Source organism: Coregonus lavaretus, assembly GCF_964263955.1.
Source record: "Coregonus lavaretus genome assembly, contig: HAP1_SCAFFOLD_285, whole genome shotgun sequence".
In the NCBI taxonomy this organism is placed as follows: domain Eukaryota; kingdom Metazoa; phylum Chordata; class Actinopteri; order Salmoniformes; family Salmonidae; genus Coregonus; species Coregonus lavaretus.
Window position 1 is genome coordinate 282,430 of NW_028158101.1, and position 23,285 is coordinate 305,714.

General features: G+C 43.0%; 1 protein-coding gene across 1 annotated transcript in view; it reads right to left on the reverse strand.

Annotated features, from left to right (window-relative positions):
• Positions 1-23,285, reverse strand: part of LOC311124433 (dedicator of cytokinesis protein 9-like) — a 184,171-nt gene that overhangs the window by 34,519 nt on the left and 126,367 nt on the right. Inside the window, exons 8-30 of the mRNA XM_084198582.1 lie at positions 21,552-21,726; positions 20,383-20,435; positions 17,357-17,431; positions 17,121-17,261; positions 16,502-16,714; positions 16,114-16,236; positions 15,634-15,716; positions 7,517-7,639; positions 7,097-7,176; positions 6,768-6,955; positions 6,483-6,548; positions 6,272-6,364; positions 5,819-5,942; positions 5,498-5,616; positions 4,797-4,883; positions 4,599-4,688; positions 3,571-3,686; positions 3,306-3,375; positions 3,086-3,211; positions 2,784-2,855; positions 1,616-1,762; positions 1,378-1,461; positions 1,161-1,272 (exon numbers count right to left, since the gene is read on the reverse strand). Of these exons, the coding sequence (XP_084054708.1) occupies positions 1,161-1,272; positions 1,378-1,461; positions 1,616-1,762; positions 2,784-2,855; positions 3,086-3,211; positions 3,306-3,375; positions 3,571-3,686; positions 4,599-4,688; positions 4,797-4,883; positions 5,498-5,616; positions 5,819-5,942; positions 6,272-6,364; positions 6,483-6,548; positions 6,768-6,955; positions 7,097-7,176; positions 7,517-7,639; positions 15,634-15,716; positions 16,114-16,236; positions 16,502-16,714; positions 17,121-17,261; positions 17,357-17,431; positions 20,383-20,435; positions 21,552-21,726 (2,560 nt within the window). The remainder of the gene's footprint in view (positions 1-1,160; positions 1,273-1,377; positions 1,462-1,615; positions 1,763-2,783; positions 2,856-3,085; positions 3,212-3,305; positions 3,376-3,570; positions 3,687-4,598; positions 4,689-4,796; positions 4,884-5,497; positions 5,617-5,818; positions 5,943-6,271; positions 6,365-6,482; positions 6,549-6,767; positions 6,956-7,096; positions 7,177-7,516; positions 7,640-15,633; positions 15,717-16,113; positions 16,237-16,501; positions 16,715-17,120; positions 17,262-17,356; positions 17,432-20,382; positions 20,436-21,551; positions 21,727-23,285) is intronic.

Consider the following 23,285-nt stretch of genomic DNA (forward strand, 5'->3'; position numbering starts at 1 on the left):
GATCTATCAGGACAGTATAGTTAGTGGTCTATCAGGACAGTATAGCTAGTGGTCTATCAGGACAGTATAACTAGTGGTCTATCAGGACAGTATAGTTAGTGGTCTATCAGGACAGTATAACTAGTGGTCTATCAGGACAGTATAGTTAGTGGTCTATCAGGACAGTATAGCTAGTGGTCTATCAGGACAGTATAGTTAGTGGTCTATCAGGACAGTATAGCTAGTGGTCTATCAGGACAGTATAGTTAGTGGTCTATCAGGACAGTATAGCTAGTGGTCTATCAGGACAGTATAGTTAGTGGTCTATCAGGACAGTATAGCTAGTGGTCTATCAGTATAGTTAGTGGTCTATCAGGACAGTATAGCTAGTGGTCTATCAGGACAGTATAGTTAGTGGTCTATCAGGACAGTATAGTTAGTGGTCTATCAGGACAGTATAGTTAGTGGTCTATCAGGACAGTATAGCTAGTGGTCTATCAGTATAGTTAGTGGTCTATCAGGACAGTATAGCTAGTGGTCTATCAGGACAGTATAGCTAGTGGTCTATCAGGACAGTATAGTTAGTGGTCTATCAGGACAGTATAGATAGTGGTCTATCAGGACAGTATAGCTAGTGGTCTATCAGGACAGTATAGTTAGTGGTCTATCAGGACAGTATAGTTAGTGGTCTATCAGGACAGTATAGTTAGTGGTCTATCAGGACAGTATAGCTAGTGGTCTATCAGGATAGTATAACTACTGATCTATCAGGACAGTATATAGGTAGTGGTCTATCAGAACCTGGACAGTATACAGTGCATTCGGAAAGAATTCAGACCCCTTCACTTCTCCCACATTTTGTTACGTTACAGCCTTATTCTAAAATTGATAAAATAAAATAAAATCCTCATCAATCTACACACAATACCCCATAATGACAAAGCGAAAAACAGGTTTCTTGAAATGTTTGCAAATGTATTCAAACTGGTCTGAATACTTTCCGAAGGCACTGTACGCAGCGCACTTGAGTTTAATGAGATGCTGCTGGAGAAGCGATTTAAAACACTAAAATGGACAGGATCCTACTACTGTATAACAGCGTTGTGGTTTTAGGTTAGTTCAATAGAAGCACCTCATACAACCCTGGTATACCTTCATACGGTACATTTTATTTAGCTCACCTTGAAATCTCTGTATCCTCCCCTTTCCAAAAGGCATGGGCAGATTCAAGGGGATGTAGTGCTCGTGGTTGCATACGACACGCAGGAAATCAAACTTGAACTCAAACAGAGTCTGAAAACAAGATACATGTACATTAGTGTTACTACTAAGGTATAGTTGTGGAAATATGAATATCATTGTAATAACTGATCATAATCATATCATCATGAGAGCTACCCTGGGGTCTCCAGGCACAAAGCAGTGGATGTAGTTGTTGATCTGCTTGAAGACAAAGCCTCTGTCCATTAGGGTCAAACAGCGCTGTGGACACAGGAAGGAAAGGACATTTCAGTAGTGTACACAACTGTAGATATCATAAACCTCCATTAAAAGACTAATAAATTGATATGATCCGGAACTGACTACAAGGACGACCAAGTGTGCCCGCCTAGCCAATCAGATGGCGCCAGCTGACCTTGATGAAGACAGCCAGGCTGTGGTTGGCGTTCCGGGCTGCGTCCAGGTTGTCCTTGTACTTCTGGGTGATGTGGGGCATCATCATGTTGACCAGGGTCTCCACCGTGTGGTGGAAGCCGGCCGAGAAACGCTGGTTCCTGGACAGCTGAGAAACAGAGACAAGCTGTTACTGTCAGTGCTGTTACTGTCAGTGCTGTTACTGTCAGTGCTGTTACTGTCAGTGCTGTTACTGTCAGTGCTGTTACTGTCAGTGCTGTTACTGTCAGAGTTGTTACTGTCAGTGCTGTTACTGTCAGTGCTGTTACTGTCAGAGTTGTTACTGTCAGTGCTGTTACTGTCAGTGCTGTTACTGTCAGTGCTGTTACTGTCATAGCTGTACCTGTCAGAGTTGTTACTGTCAACACTGTTACTGTCAGTGCTGTTATGGTCACAGCTGTTACTTTTACAGCTGTTACTGTCAGTGCTGTTACTGTCAGTGCTGTTAATGTCACAGCTGTTACTGGCAGAGTTGTTACTGTCAGTGCTGTTATGGTCACAGCTGTTACTTTTACAGCTGTTACTGTCAGTGCTGTTACTGTCAGTGCTGTTAATGTCACATCTGTTACTGGCAGAGTTGTTACTGTCAGTGCTGTTACTGTCACAGCCTGTTACTGTCAGATTGATTTTGGGTTAGGATTCCAGAAGTGCCCAGAGGATAACATGAAAGTAATATTACAACACTTCCATTTCCAATGTGGTCCTCGAGGAGCTACACACTTCCAACAACACATTGTTGTTTTGTTTCTGACCCCAGCTCAGCTATTCCCAGAAAGAGGCCATCCCAGTGAGCCACCACAGAACCACAGTACAGGGGGAACCCAATAATGGAGACTCCCTGTTTCATCTGTTCAGTGTGGCACACTCCTGAGGGAGTGTAATGGTTCGTATAGCAGCCTCCTGATTATACATGGCCATGCCAGGGAGGAAACTCAGGCCACTGGTTGGTTAGGGGAGACTGCTGTGGATAGCATTGAGGTGATGGTTATTTATGAGACATGGCTGTGCTTTATTCTGTGGGAGGACTGTGGCTGCCCACACTGCTGCGCATGTTTGGAGCTCAAATTGATAAGCTGACATTTCTATAATAGAAAAATGAAGACTTGGCTTTAGTGTCACAACAGACTTACCTTGACTTTACTGCTCTCAATCAAGTACTGTGCCATGGACTTCACTAAGGCTTCGAAGAAATACCAGGAGTACTGCAAAACAGAAATATCAGGAGTACTACAAAACAGAAATATCAGGAGTACTACAAAACAGAAATATCAGGAGTACTACAAAACATAAATACCAGGAGTACTACAAAACAGAAATACCAGGAGTACTACAAAACAGAAATACAGAAACAAATACAAATCAATGCAAACATGAAACTTGATGTAAATGTCCAGAAAATCCTTCTTCACAGTATTGCTGAGCTGTTCATTACCTTGAGCAACTTGTTGCTGGTGAGGAAGTCTGTGGAAGGCTTTAGAATTGCAGTCATGGCTTTGGCCAGCTCCTCGTGCACTGTTCTCGTGGTAGTGGATGTGTACGGCTCGGTCTTAAACACATACTGAACCAGGGACGGACAGAAGACAACATCAGCTTTCTACAACTACACAATAGGTGACTGTGCCATCTGATGAATCGACCGGTGTCATGCTTACCTTGACATATGATCGTAGGTAGTGCTCCAACCCCTCTTCGTGGCACTGGGCAACAATGTGAATCATGACTCTGATAGGGGAAGAAAGCAACAATAACCAGGTTTCTGGTTTGTGTGTCAATACTCAGGCCTCACAGAGAACCCAATCGAACATGTCTACGGGAGTCTCCCAAGTCGCACCCTATTGCCTATATAGTGCACTACTTTTGACCAGAGCTCTATGGGGGAATAGGGTGCCATTTGGGACGCAGGCTAACACTACTGACCTGGTGACGTTGACGGCCACCTCCTCGCGGGTGGCACCGGTCAGCACACGGAACAGCTGGTTGAGAGTGGTGGGCAGGAAATGTATCATCACATAACTCTCCATAGCATGTAGACTCTGAGGAGGAAAGAGAATAGGATTACTAACGCTTCCTTCCCCGAGTCAAAATGCTGATCCTGCAGAATGTCATCCACAAGCACATCAAAAGGTCTATACAGGGTTAACTGCAGTAACAGAACTGACTTTTGTAAAAACGATTCGGAGGGAGAGAACAATAATTAGCTTTAATCTAAGTGCTTGGTGGCATACAGTAAACATGCACTCCCATGTTGGCTCAGTCTCTGATGAGGGGGTGAAAGTTGCATCTCACCGAGAGGGGCGGAAACCAAACACGCAGTAAGAGGAAACGGAAAAGAAGCAAAGCATAGCAGGACGAGCACGTCAATCACACACACCTACGAGTTAGTTCCTGGAAAGAGGCCGAGCGGCCCGTTGGTGCATCACTGTCTCCGCACGGGTCGCTAACACAGCCAAGGCCAGCCAAGTCATCTGACAACCTGCCAGTGAAACTCTCTCTGCTAGACCTGACCTTGGGTGACCATTGTTTGTGTGGACTAGTGTGTTTACATGAGTACCCCAGAGATTAATCTGAATATGTGTCTCTGCTCATGTCAGTGTCCAGAGGGGGGCAATGGAGAGAGCACCTCTGGACTGGAGCAGAGGGTAATGCTTGCATTGTCCCATCAAGGCCTGCGTAAATAAGCACCGATTTATAAACATCCTGGGGAAATCAGACAGCCTGGATGGCAGAGAGAGTGATGGGTGACAGGTGTTGGAGGGAGGGAGGGAGCGAGAGAGAGAGATTGAGAGAGAGAGAATGGATCCATTAACGTGGTTTCTCTCAAGCCACCCATATTCGACGCACAACAACAGGTGTCATTTCTTTCAGACCCCAGTCAGAGTCGGACATGTCTCCACACATTCTGCTCATGCCCACGGAGGTGCCACCGTCACCTGACAATGCTTTACCTTCAGATACTTGACCAGCTCTCCTTCTGCCACCTGGGCTGCAGACTCTGTGCTCTGACAGTGGCCAAAGAAATTGTGCAGATGTTGATCCTACAGAGAGAGGAGAAGTAGAGATGTTAGAAAACAAGATGTCTGGAAGAGGCGATGGATATCCTGTATCGGTTGTGTGACTGAACTAATCTGTGAAATGAAACCAACCTGAGTGTACACAGTGGAGACGAGGTGAGTGGAGACCTTGAACAAAGGCTTGCCTCCATCCACCCATTTGATTTCAGGGTGTTGCTGCTGCACGGGACATTTGAAATATTTTAATAATCATAAATACAAAGTCACCGGTTATCATACTACAAAGATTTTGTATTGGATTAACCTACAGTTTAATCAATTAAAGGCATTTAGTGTACTCTAGGTTGATCCAATGCAATGCAGAGAAGAGAACTAAAGCTCAAGTTGAAACAACCAAACATCAGTCATTAATTCAGCCATATGTTCCCATGCAATTAGCTTAACATTGTTTAGTCACTCTGCTGTGTGCTTTCACCTCCCCTGATTGGCTGAGATAATGACATCTCACACAACCTTGAGGCAGACAACAAGCAATGCCCACAGTGCCCCCCTGTAAGGTACAGGCAGTGCACTACTCAGAAAGGGCTCTCTCTTTCTTCCTCTACTTTCTTTCACAGACACTTACAGGTTAGATTTTACTGATAGAAAATGACTGGATAGGTTTAAATCCAGTTTCTTTAAACCTGTTATGTTCTTTCAGATTTGTGGTGATGAAGGAAAGGAGCCACAGAAAAGGGAAAGGAAGCCACAGTGTGTGTGTGTTGTGTGTGTTGTGTGTGTGTGTGTGTGTGTGTGTGTGTGTGTGTTGTGTGTGTGTCTGAAGGGAGAGTTACCTTGCTGACACCCTCCTGACAGCTGAGGTAGCCAGCGGGCAGGTTGGCAGCCACGGGGACGTGACTCTCATTCATGATCACCCTGCCATCCTTCAGCAGAGGGAGCCATGCGTAACCCACTGGGGACAGACAAGGACAAGACTGGCAGTCAGCTTACAGACAGCGTCACACCCAAAAGTAGGAGAATAAGGAAACTGGCAAAAATCGACCAGCATTAAACTGAGGAGGATTCATTTGGATGGCTTGAGACTGGATGTAGGCCTAGGGGGGATCGTTTGAGATAGGGCCATATGGGTTCTGTATCCTGGATCTGGTGTCTACCTTGTGTCTCCAGCACATCTCTCTTCTTGGTGCTGCCCTTGCTGTTGCTGTCACAGCTGACGTGGAAGAAGGTGAACAGCAGATGGTGCTTCTCGTTGAGCTGAGTGGGCAGCTCTATCTTAAACTGAGGAACATACACGCTCAGGGTTAGCGTACTCAAGGTTAGCGTACTCAGGGTTAGCGTACTCAGGGTTAGTGTACTCAGAGTTAGTGTACTCAGAGTTAGCGTACTCAGGGTTAGCGTACTCAGGGTTAGCGTACTCAGGGTTAGCGTACTCAGGGTTAGCGTACTCAGGGTTAGCGTACTCAGGGTTAGCGTACATGCTGCCACTGCTTCGTCCACTCACAACTTACTTTAAAGTATTGTTTAAATGTAACTGTGCATTCTGCATAATTCAGTCGGGTCGACTGCGAGCATGAATGAAATAAATCCAATCAAAATCACATCAGTACCTCATCGTAAAACTCGGGGTTGTGCTGGTGATGTAATACTGCAGCGGAGGCATTTTTGGTAAACAGGGGTCCTCCTGGTCGACCATAGATGCACTGTGGGTAATAATAACAATCCCTTTATTTCCCTGAGTGGTATGCTGTTCCTCTACAACCAAATGACACTGTGGCTCTGAGAACTCTGCTAGAAGGAGTCATACGAGTAGTAGCTTACCTTGAGCGAATCAGCCTCCTCCTCGTCCGAGTCCTTGAACTCGATGCAGACAGCTATGTTTCTAGCCTGAGGAGAGAGTAGACAGACAGACAACTAAGCTGACCCACTTGGAGATGACGGAGGGAACACATTTCTGCTAGACACATTTAAAGTAAAGTTGTGAAAGTAATATCATGATATGTAGTAGTCTCTCGTGGCAGATTGTTACATGTAATCAAGTATCTAGCCACATGAGATTTGTGTATCTTTGATCAAACTGAGCGGTTTGTAGCTTTGTGACTATACCTTTGCGAAGGATTTTTGGCTGTCGTACTTCAGGTGCCTGGGGTACACATAGAGGTGATTGTTGTAGATGGTGAAAGGCTGGGAGCACTTGGCTATGTAGGGTACAAACTCCTCAACTTCAAAGAAGATGTTCGTCTTCTCACTGCTATCAAAAGTCTTCACAGGAATGTAGGATGAGCTAACACAATCTACACACAGCGACAGAGACAGGACAGACACAGGGGGAAAAACAAAAACAAATAGCAGACAGACAATCAGACCAACCTGATGTGAAGAGAAACAGAGTCATCTTTCATGTTCCCAGTGTGAGTTGAATGTGGAGGGCTTACTTGTCAAGTCAGGGGCAACATCATCAATGGTAACGTCTAGGTTTCCTAAGATTACAGGGAGCTTGGCCATCTTCTCTGGCCTAGGGAGGACAAGCACAATAAGCAGTGGTTAATACCTTTGTTATCATCTCCCTAGGAGGACCTGATGGAAAACAGGCAAGCTGCCTGGAAACTACCCTGTGAACAGACAGAACCCAAGAGGAGAAACCAAATATTTATAAAGGTGAGAAAACATCTGCGGTACAGACTTTCATTGTGAAAGAGAGTCTCTTTAGCCAAAAAAAAACTGCCTATGGGATTCAGCTGATTAAATACCCACTGGTATAACCCTTTAAGCATTCAGACTAAACAATAATACATTCAATATTCTCAATGTGATGCAATGTACTCCGCCATCTGTAGACAGTAGGAGTTACTAACTTTCTGAAGTCAGCCAGCAGTTTGAACATGTCGTCGTTGGACAGCTTGTTACTGTCCTGTCTGTAGATGGCAGAGAAACAACCACTTTTGTCCAGCGTCCCCGAAGCATCTTTGAACAGAGGCCTGCAGGGAAGGAGAGATGAGAATCATACATGGCAGGTCTGTTTCCAGTAGTTCTCTGGACAAAGCTCTGCTGGTCTGGGTCTGGGCACACTATATCCTATCAGAAAGACACTATATCCTATCAGAAAGACACTATATCCTATCAGAAAGACACTATATCCTATCAGAAAGACACTATATCCTATCAGAAAGACACTATATCATATTGGAAATACACACTATATCCTATCAGAAAGACACTATATCCTATCAGAAAGACACTATATCCTATCAGAAAGACACTATATCCTATCAGAAAGACACTATATCCTATCAGAAAGACACTATATCCTATCAGAAAGACACTATATCCTATCAGAAAGACACTATATCATATTGGAAATACACACTATATCCTATCAGAAAGACACTATATCCTATCAGAAAGACACTATATCCTATCAGAAAGACACTATATCCTATCAGAAAGACACACTATATCCTATCAGAAAGACACTATATCCTATCAGAAAGACACTATATCCTATCAGAAAGACACACTATATCCTATCAGAAAGACACTATATCCTATCAGAAAGACACTACAGTATATCCTATCAGAAAGACACTATATCCTATCAGAAAGACACACTATATCCTATCAGAAAGACACTATATCCTATCAGAAAGACACTATATCCTATCAGAAAGACACTATATCCTATCAGAAAGACACACTATATCCTATCAGAAAGACACTATATCCTATTGGAAAGACACACTATATCCTATCAGAAATACACTATATCCTATCAGAAAGACACTATATCCTATCAGAAAGACACTATATCCTATCAGAAAGACACTATATCCTATCAGAAAGACACTATATCCTATCAGAAAGACACACTATATCCTATCAGAAAGACACTATATCCTATTGGAAAGACACACTATATCCTATCAGAAAGACACTATATCCTATCAGAAAGACACTATATCCTATCAGAAAGACACTATATCCTATCAGAAAGACACTATATCCTATCAGAAAGACACTATATCATATTGGAAATACACACTATATCCTATCAGAAAGACACTATATCCTATCAGAAAGACACTATATCCTATCAGAAAGACACTATATCCTATCAGAAAGACACTATATCCTATCAGAAAGACACTATATCCTATCAGAAAGACACTATATCATATTGGAAATACACACTATATCCTATCAGAAAGACACTATATCCTATCAGAAAGACACTATATCCTATCAGAAAGACACTATATCCTATCAGAAAGACACACTATATCCTATCAGAAAGACACTATATCCTATCAGAAAGACACTATATCCTATCAGAAAGACACACTATATCCTATCAGAAAGACACTATATCCTATCAGAAAGACACTATATCCTATCAGAAAGACACTATATCCTATCAGAAAGACACACTATATCCTATCAGAAAGACACTATATCCTATCAGAAAGACACTATATCCTATCAGAAAGACACTATATCCTATCAGAAAGACACACTATATCCTATCAGAAAGACACTATATCCTATCAGAAAGACACTATATCCTATCAGAAAGACACTTTATCCTATCAGAAAGACACTATATCCTATCAGAAAGACACACTATATCCTATCAGAAAGACACTATATCCTATCAGAAAGACACTATATCCTATCAGAAAGACACTTTATCCTATCAGAAAGACACTATATCCTATCAGAAAGACACTATATCATATTGGAAATACACACTATATCCTATCAGAAAGACACTATATCCTATCAGAAAGACACTATATCCTATCAGAAAGACACTATATCCTATCAGAAAGACACACTATATCCTATCAGAAAGACACTATATCCTATCAGAAAGACACTATATCCTATCAGAAAGACACTATATCCTATCAGAAAGACACACTATATCCTATCAGAAAGACACTATATCCTATCAGAAAGACACTATATCCTATCAGAAAGACACTATATCCTATCAGAAAGACACTATATCCTATCAGAAAGACACACTATATCCTATCAGAAAGACACTATATCCTATCAGAAAGACACACTATATCCTATCAGAAAGACACTATATCCTATTGGAAAGACACACTATATCCTATCAGAAAGAGACACTATATCCTATCAGAAATACACACTATATCCTATCAGAAATACACTATATCCTATTGGAAAGACACACTATATCCTATCAGAAATACACTATATCCTATTGGAAAGACACACTATATCCTATCAGAAATACACTATATCCTATCAGAAAGACACTATATCCTATGACACTTTTATTCTCTTTCCAGACACCATGGTTACTGAGCTGTTTCAACAACACATTGAGGGGTAATAACTTTATCAGCAGGACTGTGGCGGTCATGACATTGAGGGGTAATAACTTTATCAGCAGGACTGTGGCGGTCATGACATTGAGGGGTAATAACTTTATCAGCAGGACTGTGGCGGTCATGACATTGAGGGGTAATAACTTTATCAGTAGGACTGTGGCGGTCATGACATTTTGTCAGCCGGTTATTGTCATGCAAAAGACTGCCGTTCTCATGGTAATGGACCGTTAATTAACATAAACACATTTAGCATTTCCAGGCCTCCATGTATAGGCTACAAGCTGCTGATCTGAGCTCTTGGAACATCTACATTTAAAAAAGTCTAAGAAATCAATTTAATGTACACCACCACAATAAATCCATTATTTATTTTAGGCAGATCTAAAGAAACATTATGATATGAAGAAAATGTATTTCAGAAGAACAGAATATGAGTTGGCCTACTGTATGTTATCTGGCTATGCTCCATGCCATAGGCTGTAGGCTTGTTCATTTAGCAGACAATATTTGCTTATAAGTCCTGTGCCATTATTTTATATTATATGATTTTATAGTTAGAAGAATATAATTGAACTTAGCTAAATAAAATATAAAGGATATTTTCCTATTCCGGAGTGAGTGCGTATATGAAGTGGCTATGTTGAGTGTAAAAGTGATCATTTGAAACAGGTCCTATACTCTGTATTTAGAGTTATTTGGCAACTTTTGTTGTTAATGATACAAACCTTAGAATGTCTTAGAAATCAAAACATGCAGTACCAGTGAAAAGTTTGGACACACCTACTCATTCCAGGGATTTTCTTTATTTTTTACATTGTAGAATAATAGTGAAGACATCAAAACTATGAAATAACACTTATGGAATCATGTAGTAACAAAAAAGTGTTAAACAAAAGTATTTTATATTTGAGATTCTTCAAATAGCCACCCTGGCCTTGATGACAGCTTTGCACACTCTTGGCATTCTCTCAACCAGCTTCATGAGGTAGTCACCTGGAATGTATTTCAATTAACAGGTGTGCCTTCTTAAAAGTTAATTTGTGGAATTTCTTTCCTTCTTAATGCGTTTGAGCCAATCAGTTGTGTTGTGACAAGGTAGGGAGGTATACAGAAGATAGCCCTATTTGGTGAAATACCAAGTCCATATTATGGAAAGAACAGCTCAAATAAGCAAGAGAAATGACAGTCCATCATTACTTTAAGACATGAAGGTCAGTGAATACGGAACATTTCAAGAACTTTGAAAGTTTCTTCAAGTGCAGTCGCAAAAACCATCAAGCGCTATGATGAAACTGGCTCTCATGAGGACCGCAACAGGAATGGAAGACCCAGAGTTAACTCCGCTGCAGAGGATAAGTTCATTAGAGTTACCAGCCTCAGAAATTGCAGTCCAAATAAATGCTTCACAGAGTTCAAGTAACAGACACATCTCAACATCAACTGTTCAGAGGGGACTGTGTGAATCAAGCCTTCATGGTCGAATTGCTGCAAAGAAACCACTACTAAAGGACACCAATAATAAGAAGAGACCGGCTTGGGCCAAGAAACACGAGCAATGGACATTAGACCGGTGGAAATTTGTCCTTTGGTCTGGAGTCCAAATTGGAGGTTTTTGGTTCCAACTGCCATGTCTTTGTGAGACGCGGTGTGGGTGAACGGATGATCTCCGCATGTGTATTTCCCACCGTAAAGCATGGAGGAGGTGGTGTTATGGTGTGGGGGTTCTTTGCTGATGACACTGTCTGTGATTTATTTAGAATTCAAGGCACATTTAACCAGCATGGCTATCACAGCATTCTGCAGCGATATGCCATCCCATCTGGTTTGGGCTTAGTGGGACTATCATTTGTTTTTCAACAGGACAATGACCCAACACACCTCCAGGCTGTGTAAGGGCTATTTTACCAAAAAGGAGAGTGATGGAGTGCTGCATCAGATGACCTGGCCTCCACAATCCCCTGACCTCAACCCAATTGAGATGGTTTGGGATGAGTCGGACCGCAGAGTGAACGAAATGCAGCCAACAAGTGCTCAGCATATGTGGGAACTCCTTCAAGACTGTTGGAAAAGCATTCCAGGTGAAGCTGGTTGAGATAATGCCAAGCGTGTGCAAAGCTGTCATTAAGGCAAAGGGTGGCTATTTGAAGATTCTCAAATATTAAATATACTTGGATTTGTTTAACACTTTTTTGGTTACTACCCTTGAATGAGTAGGTATGTCCAAACATTTGACTGGTAGTGTATTTGGGCTGCATGATACGACTACAGGCTATTGATGATTTGAGAAAGTAGCAAAAAAAAAGCTTTGCGCTCTGTTCTACGCCTCAGGCTGCACAGCTGTTCTCTCATCAAGTGATCCTATTTTCACCCATCAGACTATTCAAAATTTTCTGAATCTTGTCTTTACTAATATGTCAAATTAGTTTTGATTTAGAACGGCCAAATCATCAAATGGGCAGGAACAGGGGCAGGGGAAAAAGACCTGTCGAATGGAGGCCGCTTTCCCGCCGGTTCGTTTTTTTCAGTCATGCAGGGTAGGTAATTCCGGTATCAATAGAGTAGCAGCAGGATCCTCCTTTTTTTTAGTGGCAACCATCAACACTCTGCTTTCACACGGGACTAGATATAGAAATGTCTGGGCATATAAGGACAATTACACTCTGCTTTCACACGGGACTAGATTTAGAAATGTCTGGGCATATAAGGACAATTACACTCTGCTTTCACACGGGACTAGATATAGAAATGTCTGGGCATCTAAGGACAATTATTTCACTCCACACATCAACCACTGGTTAAAGTGCATGCAGCCTCCCGCTGCGCAAAAGGTGATATTCTGCCTAAACTCTGTATGCCACGGGGCTCTCCAACCCTGTTCCTGCAGCTACCCAGTACTCTGTATGCCATGGGCTCTCCAACCCTGTTCCTCCAGCTACCCAGTACTCTGTATGCCATGGGCTCTCCAACCCTGTTCCTGCAGCTACCCAGTGCTCTGTATGCCATGGGCTCTCCAACCCTGTTCCTCCAGCTACCCAGTACTCTGTATGCCATGGGGCTCTCCAACCCTGTTCCTCCAGCTACCCAGTACTCTGTATGCCATGGGCTCTCCAACCCTGTTCCTGCAGCTACCCAGTGCTCTGTATGCCATGGGCTCTCCAACCCTGTTCCTCCAGCTACCCAGTACTCTGTATGCCATGGGCTCTCCAACCCTGTTCCTGCAGCTACCCAGTACTCTGTATGCCATGGGCTCTCCAACCCTGTTCCTCCAGCTACCCAGTACTCTGTATGCCATGGGCTCTCCAACCCTGTTCCTGCAGCTACCCAGTACTCTGTATGCCATGGGCTCTCCAACCCTGTTCCTCCAGCTACCCAGTACTCTGTATGCCATGGGCTCTCCAACCCTGTTCCTCCAGCTACCCAGTACTCTGTATGCCATGGGCTCTCCAACCCTGTTCCTCCAGCTACCCAGTACTCTGTATGCCATGGGGCTCTCCAACCCTGTTCCTGCAGCTACCCAGTACTCTGTATGCCATGGGCTCTCCAACCCTGTTCCTCCAGCTACCCAGTACTCTGTATGCCATGGGCTCTCCAACCCTGTTCCTCCAGCTACCCAGTACTCTGTATGCCATGGGCTCTCCAACCCTGTTCCTCCAGCTACCCAGTACTCTGTATGCCATGGGCTCTCCAACCCTGTTCCTCCAGCTACCCAGTACTCTGTATGCCATGGGCTCTCCAACCCTGTTCCTGCAGCTACCCAGTGCTTAATTTGGGAAACCAAGCGAGCTCGAGAAAGGAATGAAGGAGAGAGAGGAGGAGATGAAAACACACGGTGGTGAGATATTCTGTAGCTAAAGGGAATGTGTCAGCCTATATAAAAAAAAAAGGAATCCCTATTACTAGGCTATTCAAAATCAAATACAAAATAACTATAATTGTAGGCTAACTCTGTAGTTTGGTTCATTAGGCTGACCCCCACTCTTCGCTTGAAGTTATTGAGGGATGATGAGGTCTTGGCAATGTGAAGATATTCCGCCAAAACTCTGTATGCCATGGGCTCTCCAACCCTGTTCCTGCGTTTACCCAGTGCTCTGTATGCCATGGGCTCTCCAACCATGTTCCTGCGTTTACCCAGTGCTCTGTATGCCATGGGCTCTCCAACCATGTTCCTGCGTTTACCCAGTGCTCTGTATGCCATGGGCTCTCCAACCCTGTTCCTGCGTTTACCCAGTGCTTCATTTGGGAAACCTAGTGAAATCTGATCGGGAACAGTGATAGTAACATGTTTTCACAACAAAACATATTTAATTAAACTGGAAATGCAAGGTGGTGAGATATTCTGTAGCTAAAGGTAATGTGTCAGCCTCTTAATTATGAAAATGTAAAATAATGCCCTATTCCTAGACTATTCAAAATCAAATACAAATTCAGTATAATTGTAGGCTTAGCCGCCCTGCACAATCAATGAACCAACAGCATCGCCTAGGCCTATACGTTCTCTCCCAGACTCGTGGATAGAACATTTGGAGCGTAGCATACGGTAACCAGTCCATCCAGTATGAATATTAATACAGTCCACACTCAAAGGAGATTACTAGAATTTGTTTAATTTTGGAGTATAGGCTAGACCAATTATGTACCAAAGACATCTTAAATCAGTTTTTTAAATGTTTTTCTGCCATGCGTGTTATCGGTAGGCTATATACTGTATAACGGCACAATCATTATTTTAATACCGTTTTTTTTTTTTTGGAGGGGGGGGGCTCAGGCTCATATATAGGTCTATGCATATGCATAAACTCTAATATGCATATGCGTGTTTTGAATTAATCATCACCTTAGAAAGCGCTCTATTTCATTGTGTTAGGCTTTGAAACAACATCCACAGTGACCATGTTTTCCACTCCGTTTCAACCTGCTGTTGATTTTCTTTCTATTAATTTATAAAACCAAGTGAGTTTTAAAAGCACGATACTGTTTTGATGAAAAGTGTTTGATGTGATTTTCAATTGTATTTGCATTGATGTCAGAGTGGTTAGAGGGACAATAGAGCCCTGAGTACGAGGCCATTAGGACCTGATGGTTAGAGGGACAATAGAGCCCTGAGTACCAGGCTATTAGGACCTGATGGATAGAGGGACAATAGAGCCCTGAGTACCAGGCCATTAGGACCTGATGGTTAGAGGGACAATAGAGCCCTGAGTACCAGGCCATTAGCGACCTGATGGTCGTTAGCCAGTTGGGTACTACCAACGCTTGTCCAGAGTGCATAAGAGGAGATTACCGTGACTCAACGGTCAAGTGGAATTTTACTGCGGTCATGACTCATGACTGCCGGTGTGGCGGTAATACGGTCACCACAACAGCCCTATTTACCAGTGTCAAAAACGGAAATTCACTACCTTTATTTTGCCTGGAAATAAACTTGATGGCTTTATCACATTTTACAAATGTATTTCATTTAGATATTTTGTACTCAAAGTGATGCCATGTTAAGCAGACCTACTATCAAGTTCCTCTAATAATGAAAATATATTCCAAATGGTAAAGCATCTTTCAATAACCTCTTACTATAAACCTCACTTCAGTTCAGGTTAGTAACCGTCAAGTACCTGGCAGCCCATGCAAAAGGCATCCTGTACTGGCCCAACCGGCTGCAAGCCAATTTGGCATTTTTCAGGACCTTCTGTGCCACCTGGTGGGAGAAAGGAACAGAGTATGAGTGGTCCATTCTGGTCTGACAATACAGACAGGGGTGATGGTCAGCACTCCAGGATCCACTATATCCTATTGAGTTAGCTCTGAGGCCTGCCAAGCTACAAACACACACACACACACACACACACACACACACACACTAACACAAACACACACCCTGAAAATCGTCCCTAATGCATTTCAGATCTCCTCTCTTGAATCCCATTATTGCTCCGTGTAACAGAACAGAACCAGATTTGTAAAACCAATGCTCGTGGAGTGTTGTTGTAACCAGAGAGCACTTATGATGTGGACGATTTTATAATTTATCATGTGGGATAATAATCTAATTGATTGTTGTGTTTTCTGATGCAGAGGCCTGGTACAGAGCGTACCTTGGTGGAGTCTGAGCTCTTCATGTAGGGCTCAGCACAGTGTGTGATTCCTCCCTGGAGGACCTTCTCGATGCGAGCTACCAGGAAGATATCTGGGTGTGGACACGTTACAGAGAACACTCCCTGTGGCGAGACAAATCCCAGTGAGTGAACAGAGTATAAGTGAAACTTGACAACCTTTATTGTCCATCCAATTTTTTAAAAAGGTTATTCGGTTTATTGGCAGTACATGGCGGTCAGACAAAAACATCCCCACACCATTAAAAACATTTAATATGCAGACTGTAATCTGTACAGGTAGCTAAATTAAAGTATATCAATCACATTGTCATATTGAAAGAGATAAATATCTCAAAATATTCTATAGAGATTAATATCATCTCTTCACCTGTCTGGGGTACTGCATGGCACCCTCAGGCAGGCCGTGGATCCCCCTCTGCGCCCCCAGCAAGGCATCCCCACCACCGTTCATGTACTGGCTGCTGGGGTCGGCCACCAGCTGTCTGACGGACGGGTGGTTCAGGTCCACATGGAAGTCTGACGAGATCTTCCTACTGTTCTGGATGTCGAACAGCGACAGGGTCACATAGAATGGCTCCACCTGGAAACGAAGCAACAGGAAACGTGTCCAGTTGGTGTAATGAACACTGTGATGTCACAGTGACTCAGAAGGTTCATGAGTTGGACAAGGGACTGACCGAGTGCCTTTCAGTGTATCTCTGTCTCTGTCAGGTCTGTATCACTGAACAGATTGACGTGTTCTCTCGGTAATGGACAGGCTGCTGTGCCTGCCCTCCATTAGACAGTGAATTCCGCCATTACTGTGGCTCTCGGCTGGTTGCTAACCCAGAGCCCCCACACGACAAAGACAAACACCAGAGATCCCTCCACCCCTCTCTTTCTCTCTCACCCATTCTCCAGAGCAGATACTTGTTATAAAACAATAGTATGACTGTACACATTGAGCACTGACTCATGGAGAACAAGGGGAAGGAGATCTGGCTTACATTTGTTGTTGGTCCCTCCTCGTTGTCCGCTACACAGCTTTGCAGGTTGAAGGCCAGGTCATTGCAATTGACCAAAATGCGCTTGCCAAACTTTTCTTCATATTGCTTTATATCCGGCTCAATTCCTGAAAAGTCAAGTTTCTAAAGAGACAAAAAGAGCGGTTAGGTTTATTTTAATCATAATTTGGACCTGGGGGATTGTCAAATGTCTTTCTGAAAACTCGATAGTTACTAACCTGTGTGTCCGGGTCCAAGGTGAACAGTTTCAATCTGGCCTCGTTCCTCATTTTAGATTCAATATCTCTTGCACTCTGAGGACAAGACATTTCTTTTCGAATAAATAACCAGACCACAACCTTACTAAGCAAAAGATTTTCAGATTGAACTGCTTTTATCATTTGAACATTTCTCTTGATTTGAGTCCATCTGGAGTTGAGGTTTCCTATAACGTACTGATCAGGAGAGAGCAGACAGACAGACTCAATGGTAAAGTCAGGTGGTGCCATCACCACAGCAAAGCCTGTCAAAGCACTCTGTCGGACGTCTGCTTTGCTAGTTAACTGCTGCCAACAGTTTCCATGCACATACAGTATGGCTTATCTATAGGCTCCTCGGGGCTCCTAGGAGACAGTCAGATGTCCAGCTCATAGCCCAGGCTGTTACTGGAAACCCAGCCGTTGGAGTCTGCCCAAGTACTGAGTGCTTCAGCAAATGGTCATGGGAATCTCTTACTGTAGCTTTGCACTATGGGAAAGAACCAGATATTGGTTCCTCTCCTGCTTTTGGTCGCTTTTCAAACAGCAGGAGCTGTTATTTGTATCTGTCAGGTCTTCATTATGTTCCCCTTAACCCTACCATCCCTCCCTTCATTGGAGTAAACTAATGAACAACAACACTTAGGCTTCTACTTCCAGCTTATACATACCACAGTTGAAGTCGGAAGTTTACATACACCTTAGCCAAATACATTTAAACTCAGTTTTTCACAATTCTTGACATTTAATTCTAGTCAAAATTCCCTGTTTTAGGTCAGTAAGGATCACCACTTTATTTTAAGAATGTGAAATGTCAGAATAATAGTAGAGAGAATGATTTATTTCAGTTTTTATGTCTTTCATCACATTCCCAGTGGGTCAGAAGTTTACATACACTCAATTAGTATTTGGTAGCATTGCCTTTAAATTCTTTAACTTGGATCAAATGTTTCGGGTAGCCTTCCACAAGCTGAATTTTGACCCACTGGAATTGTGATACAGTGAATTATAAGTGAAATAATCTGTCTGTAAACAATTGTTGGAAAAATTACTTGTGTCATGCACAAAGTAGATGTCCTAACCGACTTGCCAAAACTATAGTTTGTTAACAAGACATTTGTGGAGTGGTTGAAAAACGAGTTTTAATGACTCCAACCTAAGTGTATGTAAACTTCCGACATCAACTGTATATACATTTTATGGACACAATCTATTTTACAATAGTTATCTATTGTTTGTTTTTAATCCCATTCCTTAGCTACCCTCAACCCCTCCCATCTATCTCTGAAGACCATCCAGTTTGATTTCTATTGGCCATATATGGTCCTCTGTAGCACAATTGGTAGAGCATGGCGCTTGTAACGCCAAGGTAGTGGGTTCGATCCCCGGGACCACCCATACGTAAAAATGTATGCACACATGACTGTAAGTCGCTTTGGATAAAAGCGTCTGCTAAATGGGATACTATTGTATTATTATATTTCTAACTGTGCTGTTTCACAAAAGTTCTGAACCTATATACATTTTACGGACACACTATATTTTACATTAGTTATCTTGTTGTTTTTAGTCCCACCCCTCAGCTCCACTCAACCCCTCCCATCTATCTCTTTTTTATTTTATTTGCCATATATTTTTCAACTGTACTGTGATGTTTCACAAAAGTTCTGAACCTTTCTATTCTCATAGTTCTACAGATTGTAAATTAAATATATATATTTTTGCTAAAAGTATTATTATATTATTGATGGATTGACTATGACTTTTCAAATCACCCAGCAGTGCTATTTGCAGAGTTAGCTCCAGGTAAATGTTGCAATCCTTCAGCCATTCCTGGACCTGCGACCAAAAACAAGCTACATATGGACAGTACCAAAACAAATGATCTAATGATTCTGTCTCTTCGCAGAAAAATCTGCAGAGCTGGGATGGTTGATTCCCCCATATATATAACATTCTATTGTTTGCAAGTATTTTCTATAATAATTTAAATAAAAAAATGCAAAGTTTTGAATCCGCCGTCGTTTTGCGTATCAGTTCATAAACCATGTGCCATGGAATCGGTACATCAAAAATCTCTTCCCAACTATTTTGCAATTAATATGGCACAGCTGTCATTTTTTGGTCCTTAAATGAAACTGGCATACTTTTTTATTTATCACAATGTCCTTTAACCAATTTTGGTCTTTAATGCAGGGCCGACAGACAAGTTCCTTACTTTCTCCCCCTTCCACTTGCCTCTTCCATTTTTGCGGTAATGCTGCAATTAGTTTTTTTAATCAATTAGTATATTTGAGTTTAACAATAATATTTGTTCTATTATTTGTTCTGTCTTTTCTGGTTGATTAAACTGAAATTGCAACCTATGGCTTGTTTTAAAAATAACACTGTTTTGGAGATGATTTCATTTTCAAATAACCGAAAGCGAGAGGTTCTAAGGTGAGACTAATCTGCTAGAGAACCAGTTCGGATTTAAGCATACCTTTTGTATGACTGAAGCCTTTAGTGAGAGGTCAAATGCTTTAATATTTAATAATTTCTGCCCTCCGTATTCATATTCATGATATAAATAGGCCCGTTAAATTTCGTCTGGCTTGCCGTTCCAAATAAAATTGAATATTTTTGGATCATATAATTTTTTAAAAAAGGTCGCTAGGTGTAGGCAAGGCCATAAGCAAACAGGTAAACTGGGATATGACGAAAGAGTTAATCAGGGGGGATTTTTCAACGAACAGACAGGTATTTTCCTTTCCATGGTAGCAAGATCTTATCTATTTTTGCTCTGTCAGGTCTTACTAGAGATAGAACATAATGCTTAAAATGGAGGCGCAAACACATCAGTTGAAGCTAATTAAAGCCATAGGTTTGGGGAGGAGGCTGACTGGCTGGCTGCTCTCTACCTACCATGGGGAAGTGATTTCATGGCGCAACTACTTTATGTCTCATGTGAACACGGGCATAAAGACTCCTTCTGCTTGGGACCACCCGTTAGTGAAAACAGGACCCACCTGAAAGCTGTCCATACTCCCCAACGAACTGTCTGCCTTTCCCAGCTCGTCATCTGCAACAGGAAAAAAAAAAGAGCAGAGCACCCATTGAAAACAGAGGTTCAACAATTCCACTATTTTACAACTCCATTACCACACCTCTTCTTTAATCACACATTACTAACAGCTAAGTAGAGTAAACAGTGACCTAGACTGCCCTGAGAACAGACACACAGAGCAGACCTGAGATCAGATCCTAGAGCCCCGTATGGGAACCACTGGGTTGTTTTCCCCCTAGGCGAGCGTGATTACTAAAAGCTGAGGGGGTTTACTGAGAGTAGCGGTGTTCTTTCCTCCTGGCTCAGGCCTTAGATCAGACAGGAGGAGAGTTTTAAAACACCTGGGTGGTCCTCTAGCTCCACCAATCACCACAGACTAGGAGGAGACGTCTTGTAAACACCGAATTCACATTTACAGACAGGACCGCTAATGATGTGCTTTAGCTTGTACATGAACTAGTCTACCACTATCATCTCAGTCTTCCCCGATCTGGCTCCCAAGGTGTTTTAAACTACTCTGAGCCAACTACAGCCCATCAGTGTGGTGCTTTATGCTAGCTATGCCCTGCAACAGGGTTATTTACATGGGCGGGTGATGAAAGAATGTAAGCCAAAGTCATCCTCTTCTCCATGGCCTAAGTACACCTTACGTAGCCATGACAGGCAGACAAGCGTACTGCAGTGAACCCTGGGATGTTTTCTTTGTATTACTGACACTTTGGGAAGCACATTCTCCTTGTACTAGGGGGTTTTGTTGAACGAGAGGACGATGTTTTAACAGAATTCACACGGAAATCTGTCTCCACTCTTAACTCGCATCCTTGAACTCTGAAAACACAAACACACAGACAGACACACACACACACACACGCACAGCACACACACACACACACACACACACACACACACACACACACACACACACACACACACACACACACACACACACACACACACACACACACACACACACACACACACACACACACACACACACACACACACGCACAGCACACACACACACGCAGACACACACACACACGCACACAGACACACACGCACGCACACACACACAAACACACACACACACACACACACACACACGCACGCACAGCACACATGCCCACACACCATCGTGGATGTCCCCGTTCCTCTTCTCCTGCATGGCGATCTCAAAGCTGCTGTGGAGGATCTTGTTGAAAGTGCTGATCCAGTCCTCCATCTCTCCCTCACTGTCGGCAGCCAGCAGGTACGTGCTCTTGTCCTGCATCTTCAGCTCAAAGGCAAAGCGCCGCACCTTGTTATTCTGCAGACAGACACAGAGGAGGAGAAGAGGGGAGAACGTCTTTGTTTAGGTGATGCTGTGGCGGAGGGAAGGTTGCTAAGGAATAGCAACAGAGGGTCAACTACAGAAAAAGCAATGCCGTACCGTCACACAAAAAACAGCATGAATTGAGGATGATTACAGTGTGTGCAGGTCAAGTGTGAGTGGGTGTTTCTTACAGTCTAAAAACAAATGCCAAACAGTTAACAAAACAGGTCCAAAGAGAATGTTCTGATCCAAAAGTTAACATCCAAGTCACCAGAAGGCAGCTGCTTGGTTTTATGAGTTGTTTCACGGCACTTTGAAGAAAACTGAAAACAACTATCCTCTCCCCCAGTGGAAATTGATTTACTTTTTACTTTGACTTGAGATTTTGTAATAACTACCAGAACTGATCTATTTATTTTTTATCTATTTACACACTAAAAGGGTAAGAAAACACAGGGAAACAGTTAAACTGGTATGTGTACATATTTGACAACAACAGCATCATTATCCATCATTTCGGTATTTAGGAAAGCTTAAAAACGGTTTATTTGTGTTGGTTAGAGAGACACAGAAGGGAATAGACAGACTGAGTGAACACACAGAGGAGCAGGGTGCTAGGCAACAAAGAGCGTAGTGCTGCCGGCACTGGAGCTGAGTTCTTATAAAGGGACCGAGTCTGTCAGCAGCTCTGGACCGGAGCTGTGGGGTTGACCTACGACCCCCAATCAGCCAGCAACTGCCTCAGGTCGCCCTCAGATCGTCTCGATTACACACCTCCCGAAGCTGGTGATTCAGTCAGCCACCGTCCAGGCTTTGATCATTATAGAGTTAATTCAAACGTCCAGGAGATCTTAGCAAGGGAGGCTGAGGTGCAATACTTCCACTGTTGTGTAAACAACCTCCCCAAAACATTGCCTGAACGTTTCTATATAAATCATGGACTGAGTTAGCCATGAGTGGGAGTTTTAATAAAGCCCCACATAACATCAGGCTGAACCTTTCAGCCTGCAGAGAGGGAGGTGTATGGGAGGGAGGTGTATGAGAGGGAGAGCCATTAGCTCAAGGCCAGTAGAGTAAACACTAGATATGGGGGTGTTTGGGACAGGAGTCAGAGTGGATTCATCATCAAGGGACTAATAAGCAGGGTTCTCTAAATAACAGATTAACTGTGAGTGGCGAGTAGATCATCACTGTACTGGGTTCCGTAGGTTGTGAACCCTTCAACCCCTTAAGCTGCAAGGACTCCCACTGTGAAATGAGTCAACTATGCAGGCCTGTTGTTTAGCACACAAAGCCTTAGTACATTATGCAGAGGGAGAGGAGAGAGAGGAGAGGGGATGGGAGAGGAGGGAGAAGAGAGGGGAGAGGAGAGGATAAGAGAGAAGAGAGCGGAGAGGAGAGGAGAAAGGAGGGAGAGTGGAGAGGGAGGGAGAAAGGAGGGAAAGAGGAGAGGAGAGAAGAGGGAGAGGAGAGAAGAGAGGGGAGAGGACAGGAGAAAGCAGGGAGAGGGGAGAGGGAGGGAGAAAGAAGGGGGAGAGGGGAGGAGAGGAGAG